Source organism: Lissotriton vulgaris, unplaced genomic scaffold, assembly GCF_964263255.1.
Source record: "Lissotriton vulgaris unplaced genomic scaffold, aLisVul1.2 SCAFFOLD_2344, whole genome shotgun sequence".
Classification (NCBI taxonomy): domain Eukaryota; kingdom Metazoa; phylum Chordata; class Amphibia; order Caudata; family Salamandridae; genus Lissotriton; species Lissotriton vulgaris.
In genome coordinates, this window is record NW_028243265.1 from 330561 (window position 1) to 343487 (window position 12927).

General features: G+C 43.1%; 1 protein-coding gene across 1 annotated transcript; it reads left to right on the top strand.

The window, feature by feature from the left end:
• Positions 1-7237: 7237 nt before the first annotated feature.
• On the top strand, positions 7238-8942 carry LOC147668423 (actin-5-like). The gene has a single exon (XM_086948555.1). It carries the CDS (start codon positions 7494-7496, stop codon positions 8706-8708), a length of 1215 nt encoding a protein of 404 aa, XP_086804681.1. The 5' UTR covers positions 7238-7493; the 3' UTR covers positions 8709-8942.
• The last annotated feature ends 3985 nt before the right edge of the window (positions 8943-12927 follow it).

Consider the following 12927-nt stretch of genomic DNA (forward strand, 5'->3'; position numbering starts at 1 on the left):
GTCTGCAGTGTAGGCCAGAGTGAGCGATCAACAAGGGCCCACAGCCACTTGGCATTGACTTGAGCTCTACAATTTGCAATACGCAAAGCAGAAAAAACGTGTGCAGAGTCTGCAATGATGCATATAAGTGGTGCAGACAGAGCGCACTGGAGCAATGTCTTTTCCTACAAGACTATCTCATCTACAATATCAACTCAATCTCAATTATGAACACTGCTAGCTGCAGTGCAGGCCTGAGAGAGCGGTCAGCAAGAGCCCACAGCCACATGGCATTTACTTGAGCTCCACAGTTTGCAATACGCGAAAGAAAAAAAAACGTGTGCAGAGCCTGCAATGATGCATAAGAGCGGTGAAGACAGAGCGCACTGGAGCAATGTCTTTTCCTACAGGAGTTCATCATCTACAATACCGACTCAATGTCAAATGTGAAAACTGAAGTCTGCAGGACAGGCCTTAGAGAGTGTTCTGCAAGGGCCCGCAGCCAAGTAGGCATGGACTTGAGCTCTACTGTTTCCAATACACGAAGCAAAAAAAAAAGTTTGCAATACGCGAAAGAAAAAAAAAACGTGTGCAGAGCCTGCAATGATGCATATGAGTGGTGCAGAGAGTACACACTGGAGCAATGTCTTTTCTTACAGGACTACTTCATCTACAATACCGGCTCAATCTCAATTGTGAACACTGCTGTCTGCAAGGGCCCACAGCCACATGGCATTGACTTGAGCTCTACAGTTTGCAATATGTAAAGCAAAAAAAAACGCGTGCAAAGGCTGCATTGATGCGTATAAGTGGTGCAGACAGAGCAAACTACAGCAATCTCTTCTCTTACAGGACTGCATCATCTACAATAGTGACTCAATCTGAATTGTGAACACTACTGTCTGCATTGTTAATTGAAGGCAGTACTCACACAACCATCAAGAGGTAGTGAGAACCTCTTTACAAAATACAACAACATAAATTACATAAAACTCTACAATAAATAAATCCAAACAATTTTAATTGGGATTTCTTTCATATGTCCACAGTCTACTCTATTCACTGTTCCTTTCGACTTGCAAGATGAATTTGGTCATTGTACTAAACCTGTAACTCATCAAAAAAAACGTCTTCAACCAAATATACTATATCCTTATAGCCCGCCGTAGCAGGTTATACCGGCCATTAAAGGCCCTTTCCAGCATTAAAGGCCCAAGCTGAAGGTGAAGGCCTTTAACAAGGCAGAGAAACTTTAATAGCCACTATAGCCCAGCTACAAAGAGCTATAAGGCTATTCTGCGACTAGAGGATCCAATCTTCTAACAAATAAAGCAAAGCCTTAAGAGAGCGCAAAGGGATTGGAATCCCTTCAGCCTCCCTGAAGCATTTGTTCACAGCCAGAGCTGTCGGAGGGGGTTCACAGAAATCATCACAAACTTTAACTTCTCACATCTTCAATCATAGAATCAAGACCCAGTTTCACTGTTTGGACCTGCTGTACCGCGGTGTATTCCAGCGATAGCAGTCAACTGAGCCCAATAACCATGTGCAGAAGTTAACCACTGAAGCACAGAGTCTGATGCACCTTAACAGAGGGAGTTCTGTGAAAATAACCAGCAACAGGTAATATCATTTGTGTGATCAACACAACATTCCACTGTTGGGACCTAGAGTTTCTCACACCTAGACGAAGGGAGTACCTTCATCTCCAGTCTCAGATGCACTTCTAACATAATCCATTGTGGGATCAAGACACCGTTTCACTGTTGAGAACTACAGCTGGTTGCACCTGTTTGAAGGGACTACCTCTATTTTCACTCTCAGATACAGTTCTAACATCGTCCATTATGGGATCAAGACACCGTTCCACTGTTGGGACCTACAGTTGCTTGCACCTCATCGGACAGGGTACACAGAAAACATCACAAAATTTAACTTCTGACATCCTAATTCATATAATTAAGACCCTGTTTCACTGTTCGGACCTGCTGTACCACGGTGTAGTCCAGCGACTGCAGTCAACCAAGCCCAATAATCGTATGCAACAGTTGACTACGAAATCACAGAGTCTGATGCACCTCAACGTAGGGAGCTCTGTGAAAAGCAGCAACCAGGTAATAATGGACATCGTCCATTGTGGGATCAAGACACCGTTCCACTGTTGGGACGTAGAGTTGGTTGCACTTGTTGAAGGGAGTACCTATATCGCCACTCTCAGATACAGTTCTAGCATCGCCCACTATGGTCTCAAAAACACTGTTCCACTGTCGGTACCTGTGGGACTACTGTGTTAGTAGTATACAGAGCACTCCACGCTCCTGGGCCTCAGGCTGGGCGCTGTGTACCCGTGTCGCAGTAGCCAGCGTTAATCTCAGCAGCCTTCCGAGCTCGCAGACCTTCCGCCGCCATGTGGTGAGCCCTCTTTCACATATGGCAGTTTTAAAAGGTGAACTGTGGAGCATATATGCGTCACAGCAGCCATTACGCTTTCTAGATACAAGCACGCTGAAAGCATCATTCACGCAGCCACCTTTGCTCATGGCGTCAGCCTCATGGCGGTGTAAGCTGTGCAGACCTGGCAGACACGTGTGCCAATCCGGAAGAGAACCACACCCAGAGAAACGGGCCTCTTCTTCAAACCCCTACGCTAGCCTTGCGTACGCCAAGCCAGCCCACTACCCTAAACATTTAGGGGGGAGGCAGGTACGCGCTACCTTTCGGTAATCTTCCCTACTGACTGTGTATGTTGACATGCACATGTCTGTGCTCTGCATACTCGACTGTGTCCGGCACATCCCCTCAAGACTTTACATTCTCAATAACAAGCACTCCTACGGAATGCGAGCTGGCACACCACATGTCCTTACTGTTTCAAACAGAGTAACTTCCTGTGGCAATGTCTATTCCCACCCACACAAAGTAACTCCCAAACTTGGCCTTCAATTCTTAGTTTGAAAACAGATTTCAAGAAACAAACCAAACTAAAAGCACTTTTGTTCAGAACAGTAGTCTCCCTCACTTCTGCAAAAGAAATGTATCGACTACAGATACCACAAACTTCAAGAAAAATATACTCCCTTTTAAATACGAACTGCCCATTACACTTTGTGAATTGGTACACAATTTACAACACATGTCACACTCAAGGTCTGGCACACTTTTTTAACACACTCTCCTACAGCCTTTTAACATGCTTTCAAACTGTTCTTCCTTTAATAGTAGACTACATTCATTCGATCATCTCTGGCATAACAGGAACAGTGCCCACAATTCTCGCTCTCTTTGCGGCCATCCTACTAGTAATTCTACTTCTAGAAATGGCTACACTCTCTGTGGTAACAACTATGTCTGACAGAAGATGCCTCTACGCCAAGCTACATCAATACTGTAAAAAAACAGAAAAACTTTTCGCCTACCTGCCTCTATTATCGGAGCTAGCTACAACATAACATTTATCTACACTTATGCAATATGTGTACAACGGATGTATGACATTACAACGCATACTTTTACCACGCATACCTTTACAACGCGGTATTTACAACGAATACCGTTAAAACGCATAGTGCTTAGAGGTGCTGGATAGTGGTAAGTATAATTTTCTATTCCAACTCCAGTCCCCGTGGACACTAGGGAAGGTGTTGGATAGAAAATTAAACTTATTCCCTATCCTAGAGCGCTCCCCAGCGCAATGCGTTGTAATGGTATGCGTGGTAATGCCTGCGTTGTAATGGTAGTGCGTTGTAAAAATTTCATTGTAAACGTTGCATACCGTGTACAACCATTGTTTAATTGCAAAATTTCCCCATTTGACTGGCGAGTGAATGTATGCCTTGCCAACATCCCAACAATCGCTACCGATATCCAGCAGGTAATGCATTATCTTGAAAACCATGAACAGGATTGTTCTGGCAGTGGAGAAATATCGAATGCAATGGAAAGAGGAATCGCAGCGGAATGGGATTTCTGCGCAGCCGCAAAAGATCTCCTGCAACGTGCGACCTTTCACAACATCGCAGAATGCCTGCCAATTCAAATTGCCACTCCAACATTCGAGGAACATTACTGTCCCTTCGAAGATATGAATTGGATCGCTCCGCTTTTCTGAGACAATGACAACATTTGCTTCTTGGAACATTACGCATCTCAAGCCGCTGAAGAACTTCTGGACTGGAATCTCCAAGACTTGTGAGAAACTCACGTTATTCTTGAATAGGATTTTTTACTTTTTCCCTTACATTTTTTATAATACACTTCAATCCTACTACTTTCATATAACAACTTTCTAAGTATACTCAGACATTTGAACTCTATCTTCATTATTGCCCCTTACGTCTCCACTTTCACCAGGGATCGGTGATGTATGGCCTATGCAAATACGCTATTTACTTCCTAAATTAGCCTAAACCTGACACCCTTTTTTAAACCACGTCTATTCTTTGTGCGCACGCCTCTCTGCCTCCCTGTTATTCACAAAGCCCTTTCACACAAAAGTACTCAAAGTCAACTTCTGCTCAGAACCTCACAATAAAAATGAAGAAAGACAACTTTGTTTAGCAACTGGTTGGCTCAGTGTAGTAATCTTAAACTACCTTTATTTTCATTATACAATTTATTCATCCATGTCTAATAGCTATTGTGTAGGTCACATAGAACTCTAACATATAATATGCAATTCACTGATGCAGGAGCTTCGATTTGAACTACAGCAGAAGAGTTTGGAGTTTGTCTCAGCTCGATGCCTTAGCTCTCTACACAAGATTGTTTTCTTGAAACAGCTGATGACAATAATGTATAGTTTCACTACAAAGGTACCGAATGTGCTTCTCCAAAGCGCAATGTTTGTATTCATCCTCAAAGTTCCAATGTGGGGAGATCTAGTACCAATTCTGACACACATCACATTGAATCTACTGCTGACATTCTACTATTGATAATTTTGTCTTACAAAAAAGCACTGCCAAGGTACCTAAAAAGTTTGTTGATTACATTTTGCAATTTTGTATTTCTTTTTTTTCTTAAAGGATTCATGTGGTAATCGTATCCTACCTTTATTTTCCTTATAGAATGTAGAGTCATTCAATTTTAATAGCTATTGTTTATTTCACATGTAACTGTAACATGTAATATACAATTCACTGATGCAGGCGCTTACGTTTGAATACAACAGAAGTGCTTCAACTTTGCATCAGCTGGATGCCCTCGCTCTTGCACCAGTGGGTCCAATTATGGCACTCAAATAAAGACACTTTCTATATAATTTCCAAACTCCATGCCTTTATTACACACAGTCACTTTCTTAGACACACCTAATTTCCCCATTTTTCTTCTGTGGCATTGCAACATTCTACATTATATTCTTCACGCTTATTTCTTTATTCCTGCTTCCTAAAACACTTAATTTGAGTCTACAGACCGGTAGGGGTGACAACTTTGCTTCCCACTCCCTGTATAGTATAAACGCACACTAACACTACTGACACAGGTATGCTACAGTGGCCAGTATCCTACAGCACCCACAGCACATCACTTTACAACAATAAACTCACGACGTACACTCACAGTTTCATCCCCGACTCTTCAGACCAGTGAGTGCTTTGCTTCCCACTCCCGCTATACTCTAAACGCATACTAAAACCACCTGCATACATATGCTACAACAGCCAGTATGCTACACCGCCCAGAGCACATCAGTTTACAGCACTCAGCTCAAAGTTTAGGCGCACAGTTTCATCCCCGAATTTAACGGTACCGCACCTCTGCACCTTCTCACTCTAGACAAAACAGCACTTTCACACCGGTAACAGTAAATACTTTGGTTCTGCCAGTATGCTACACACCACTCAGCTCACAGTTTAGGCACACACTTTCACCGCCGAGTTCACCAGGCCCTCACATCCGCACCATCTCACAGTGGACAAAACAGCACTTTCACAGCGGTAGGGGTAAATACTTTGCTTCGGCCAGTATGCTACAGAGCCCAGAGCACATCAGTTTACAGCACTCAGCTCACGGTTTACACGCAAGCTTTCATCCCGGAGTGTACCGGCACCTCACCTCAGCACCATCTCAAAGTGGGTAAAACAACACTTTCACCCCGGTAGGGGTGAATACTTCGCTTCACACTCCCTCTACAGCACCACCTAACCACCCTACAGACCTCACAGCGCTCCTACCCTCCTCTTTCCCACTTTTTTCTGCCCTTTTTCACCTTACTCACTTCAACAGAATCACAAAATGGCGGCCAATACTTCCTAGTTGCCACCGCTCGCACCTAACTCGTGCTCGTAACGCCTCAGCCAATCAGATGGCCGAATTCCTAAATATCGATATCTGTAAATTTCTATAGTTTTCAAAAACTACTGAAAAGATTTACACCAAATAAATAAAAGCGTGCTTTCTAGACCAAGACCCTTCTCCTGCCAAATTTGGGGTAATTCCGTTCACCTGTTCGACCTGTAGCCTTGCCTAAAGTTTCCTATGGAAATTAACATTGAAAAAACACGTTTTGGGCCCCCCCCTTTTTTCTCGGCCCCCCTTGATGAATCACCCTCAACCTTTCAACATAGGAGTTGATCTCAACAAAGAATTATTTTTTAAAATGTTGTGAAGATTCGTCAATCGGCGCCAAAGTTATTGGGAATAGAATGTTGTCATTTTCCTATAGTAACTAGGTCCTAACTATAACTACCTACTGGCGACCGCCAGTAGGTAATATAGATATAGAGATAGATAGATAGATAGATAGATAGATAGATAGATAGATAGATAGATAGATAGATAGATAGATAGATAGATAGATAGATAGATAGATGGATGGATGGATGGATGGATGGATGGATGGATGGATGGATGGATGGATGGATGGATGGATGGATGAATGAATGGATGGAGGGAGTTCCTGGTTGCTTAAAATGTTAGCATTCGACTTTGTATGGACATTTGTGTCAATATATCTGCACCCAAGGATAAACATCCATACAAGGTCACATTGAACCACTTTAATTGATGCTTTGCAGGTAAAGGCAGAGAGGTAAATTAATGTGTAGGGCAAGTGCAGTGCCTTTTGTTCTGTTTTGCCCTTTTGGCACATCCAGCAGTTCTGGGGAAGGGGCACAAATGGGGACAGAACAAATAGAGCTTAGCAATCAAGGTTAGCTATTTTTGGAACCAAGTCTCATGAGAAGCCTTTTCACCCCTGAACGTATTTATTTCATTTAGTTCAAATCGTTTGAATCAACTTTGGAAATGTCCTTAATAAACAAAAACAACAAAATTGACATAATTTTCAAATCATCTAACATATGTTAGCATTTTGGTGGAGGGACCCAGACTTCCACAGCCCTGTACATCACATGAAAATGCCATGTGTTTATTTAATGTAGCCCAAATATTTATTCATCCTAGAACTTTACTTAAATGTAACGACTGTTGAAATAATAGTGCCTATCATTTTAGAAACAAGCATTGCCAGTCTCTCTGGAAAACATTGAAAGAACCCTTCATTGTGACATATGCAGTCTAGAATTCTTCTAATGCAACCTTCTTCTCAAGCAAAGAGAAGCTTCTACCTGTACTCTGAGTTTCTCTCTTTGCTCCCAGATAGCGAGTTTTGTGGATATAGCATCAGTATGGCAGCTGTCGTAATCGACAATGGATCCGGGATGTGTAAAGCCGGAGTGGCCGGAGAAAACACACCGCGGTCTATCATGTCCACTGTTGTGGGGTATCCAAGGACCAGGCCAGCCATGTTGGGAGCTGGACACAGGGAATACTATGTTGGAGAAGAGGCTCAAGCGAAAAGAGGAATTTTGCGTCTGCAGTTCCCCATGGAGCATGGGATTGTGACCTCTTGGGACGACATGGAGAAAATATGGAGGTATCTGTACCACCGAGCACTGAAAATAAAATCTAGGAGCAGACCGGTGCTGCTCACTGATGCGCCACTGAACCCTCGCCAGAATCGCGAAAAGATGGCCGAGATGATGTTTGAGCATTTTCAAGTGCCTGCGATGTATGTGGCAATGCAGGCTATGCTGGCACTGTATGCATGTGGGCACACCACAGGAGTTGTCCTAGACAGTGGAGATGGGGTTACCCACTCGGTGGCCGTCTTCGACGGGCACAGTTTGAGGCATAGTGTTTCACGACTGGATTATGCTGGAAGAGACATTACAATGTACCTTACACGACTTCTCATGGAAAGTGGATTTTCCTTCCAGAGCTCCTCAGACAGAGAGATTGTGAGAGATATCAAGGAGACCCTGTGCTACATAGCCCTGGAGCCTAAAATAGAGCCGAAAACCAACCTTCGAGTCTATAATCTTCCTGATGGTAATAGCATACATATTGGTAGCCCACTCTTCGAAGCCCCAGAGTCACTTTTCAATCCTAGTGCCGCTGGGATAACAGAGCCAGGCATCCACACTATGGTACTGTCCAGTGTCAAGAAATGTGACAAAGACATTCACAGAGATCTCTTTAGGAATGTGGTCCTGGCCGGTGGGTCAACGCTCTTCCACGATATTGACCGCCGTTTGCTGAACGAGATCCAGGGGCAAGTGGCAAGTCGAGTTCAGATCCGCATCATAGCCCCGCCAGAACGCATTCACTCCACCTGGATCGGGGGATCCATTCTTGCATCTTTGCAATCATTTTCTCAACTTTGGGTTACGGCAGATGAATACAAGGAGCATGGGTCAGCCGCGATTCAAAAAAAGTGCTTCTAAAGGCTCGTACAGGGTGCCTTGATTAATCACCTAAAAACGTATAAAAATGGCAAATATGTTACAATTTTATATGTGACCCAATTTAAATTGAATATCCTAAGGTAAATTTCAAAAAGAAATCCATATGGATAGCAATTCTCTTCCGGAGTTTGGAGTTGAAGTTAGCAGCTACTCCATCATTATCCAGGTTTGCGGCAGGGTTGTCCTCTCTTTTCCATTTGTGGGTGTTGTCTTCTCCTCAGCCATTCATCACTGAAGGGTGCAAAAAATATTTAGTTATTTAGGATTTTTACAAGCTCACCACAGTAAGGATTAAATCTGATTCTTGGCACTGCTTTTACTTGGATTAAATTTTTATGAGTTGAACTTGTTTTGTGATCTGTCTTTACTCTTGTATTATGGTGAGGTAATCCAAACAGAACAAACTCTATCCTAATAGTTACTTAAATTATTTGACTAAAATACTCTCGCAACATTCAGTGACCAAATTCCCAATAAGGTATTGTTATGCATTGCAGGAATATTTTTACTTATTTCTTAAATGTTTTAGTTCGCAGAGTGTGGATGGTTTAGTTCAAGACAGAGCAAAGCAAGTGGTTTTGCACAAAGAATACCACACACTATGTACTTAGGTAAAAGCCTTAGGCCTAATCCTAAAACATAATTTTAGGCTAATCCGAAGCCTTACCTCGAGTCTAGACCTTAGTTCAACCCTAATCATAATCTAAGCCTTGCACTTTGATTTTACAACAGGGTAAGTTATAGGAACAGCAAATATTTACAAAACAGAAACATCATAAACCAACAACTAAAATGTTGTTGTGTCAGCAAAGAAAATACATCTAAAAATACCATACTTACAAAAGGACTTTTTGAGCTCCATCTCTAGTACCTAAGAGGAATACAAATAGTAATTATTATCATACACTAAATTCTATAGCCTTGATCATTGCCTAATTTATAGTGTTAGGTCTAGGGCTCGAGGTAGGGCTGTGGGTTAGACTCGGTTTCTAGTATTAGTTAGGCACAGCCTTAGGTTTAGCGGTCAGTTTAGGGTTAAGATTAGAGTTGGAGTAAGGTTGTAATGGAAATAAATGCGGGTAGTCAGCAGCATACTTCAAAGGTCCAGGGTTGAGAGTGGGCTTTGGGTTAGCATAAGATTAGGTTTCAGAGATAGGCCTATAATTAATTGACAATAAATAGCTTGTTAGACCCATAATAAGAAAATAGTGATTAGAACACTATTCCAGGTGCCACGTCAAACCCAAGCCATTGCTGTCATATGCATGGTCTTTACCACATGCCATAGAACTCTATCGTATGCACAGACACAACAAATATACACAGAGACATGCAAACACACACACTCCATCACACTGTTTATCAACCACAATGGTGCACATGTGCCCTACTTTGGCCCAGGTGTTCTCCCAACACTTCCTGTATCCTATCCTGTGCTCTGGTGGATAAGTTCTTGTTATCTCCCATTCCTCCAAAATAAATCCATACGTGTGTAGCTAGGGCAGTTATCAATGCACACATGTCCACTGGAACATCAAGAAGGGTTGACTTTGGGTAATTGGTTGGAATGGAGCCAACCCATGTTTGTGGAGCCGCCTTCACCAATGAGATGGAAAAGGACATTTGAAAGTGTCTCTGAGTGCTTTGAGCGTGCAGGACAATGGGAGCCTAGAACATGCCAGAGGTTTTTGTTGGAAATGCACTGTGTGTGTTTGCAAACTTTCTTCCCATTACCTATTTTGTGGTAAATGTAACGACCTAAGAAGCCAGGGGCAGGGGCGATGCCCAAATGCGGTTGCCTTGATCGCTTTGCCATAGGAGCAAGCTATAGCTACTGAAGAAGCTTGACTATTTCGAACTGGTCTGGAGTGACTCGCGATCCTTTCTGGGGGAGGAGCCGAACTGTTCCCGTGAGAAGTTGGGTGAGCACGGATTTTCATGTGACGGACCTCTGCCGGGTGTGGCACAGTGGGTGGAAAAATGATGGGTTGAACTGCCTCTAACATAGATTGCTCATGGTTCAGACTATTTCGAAGTATTTCTCTTGTGTGTGTGTGTGTAAAAAAAAAAAAGGAATCCATGCAGCCGCGCTCCATGCAGGTAAGAGCGGTGGGGCCGAGTGGGGGGGGGGTTTCGACGGGCGATGATGCGGGAAAATTAAATTAATAATAAATTTTCTGTTGCAAGGAACAATTGTAGTCACGAGGTAAATCCAAGTAGAGGTTTATTTGTAAGTTACCAGAAGATAGTTGTATTTAGATAAGCTGATACAAGCTGATCGAAGGTTGGTTCAAAGCTGATTCAAGGCTAGTTCATGGCCCCACCAGGAGCTGCATCTTTGCTGCTCAGCCCACTCTCTTCAACTGTCATTCTTCCAGTCCACCAGGCACACCAACATTCCACACAGTCATCGGGCATTCCAAGGTTCCATACATACACACAAGAATACTGGCTGAGCTGCAGAAATGTAAGTACATCATCGTCTGTCGAAATCACCCCCACCGGGCCCCACGGATCTTACCTGCACGGGCCGCTGTGAGTCGTGGGAATGCATTCAGGTATGAGCGAGTCCCAGTCTTGGCGTAAAAGACAAGGGGGGGGACATTGGACCTCGGTCGTTTTGAGACCACCGTACAGGCTCCACATTTTCAAGTGATGGTTTAAACATATGGCAGCCCATGGTTATTATTTTTGGATTTGTTTGATGTTTTTCTTCACTGCAACATATCTATGAATAGCTTGACTGGAGCAGAGGTGGCCTCTGTGATATTCTATCGTAGGACAGCGACCTTCACAGGACCATCTAGCAGCAGTGCTATGTATGTATTCTGCATTGACGTAGATGCTCGCGTTACAACATCTTGCTCTAATTAGCATTTCTTTTGTGAGTCTGGTTCACAAGAGCAGCATCATGTTGTGATGTACATGGCGTGCCCGCTCTTACCGTAGATAGAATAAACACGTCCTAATCTGGAAGCAAGACCTTGGAACATTCCAATTCCTGCAAAAAGCTCACACGTCCTCTTTCTCAGAAAAACCACAAAATAAAAAACAAAAACAAATTCGGAAAACGTAGGCAAAAAAAACTGCCATGAAAACATCATAGTTGCAGAGAAGGGTTGCTCTGACATTCCTGTTAAGTAAACACAACCAGACTATTGTAACTGATCAGCAGCATGTGTTGCAGGGAATGTATGACGTTACAACACATACAATTACAATGCATGCCTTTACAACGCAGTTTTTACATCGCAACATCCTTTACAACGCATTCTTTTACATTGCATGCCATTACATCGCATTTTCAGAAACTTCCTTTACAACGCATTCCATTACATTGCATTATACCTTTACAACGCATACCATTACAATGCATACCATTACATCGCAATTAAGGTAAGTGTTGGATAGTATAGGGGTAAAAATTACTATTCTAACTCCAGAGGGTGCAACAGTAGAGTAAGTGTTGGATAGTGTAAGGGTACTATGCATTGTAATGGTATGCATTGTAATGACTTGCGATGTAATGCCTGCGTTGTAGTGACATGCATTGTAATGACATGCATTGTAGTGACATGCAATGTAATGGCTGCATTGTAATGACATGCTATGTAAAGGATGTTGCGTTGTAATGACTGCTATGTAAAGGATGTTGCGTTGTAATGACTGCTATGTAAAGGTAGTGCGATCTAATGACTGCGTTGTAAAGGTTGTTTCCCGTTGTAGAGCAGTGGTCTGCACTCAGTAGCAGCACATCCCAACGTCACACAGGGATGCACAGCCATTGCACACCCATGGGATAGGCATTCCACTGCACCAAAATGGACCCAAAGAAGTCAACCCTAATACCGCTGTAACCTATTGCCATATTTAACAGCAGAGATGTGGGGTCTATCAAAGTTGAGCGACTCACAAGGTCACAATTTGTCTTAATGAACTTTTTAAGCCCTTTCTGCTTACCGCACATATGACAGACTGACCCAGACACCTCCATTGACATGTAAGCCCTGTGCATGATCCTAAATTGCACCCAGCATGCACCTGTAGCGGGGTCCCACTCTCTGTTGTAGGGTGCCCCGTTCTCCATAGAGCGGATATCCTGCAGCTAGGAAATATCCTTAGCAAGATGGTAACATCAGGCATTCAATTCCATTAACCCGTTGCATGCTTCTGTCGGCTAACGGCAGTCGCACGCACT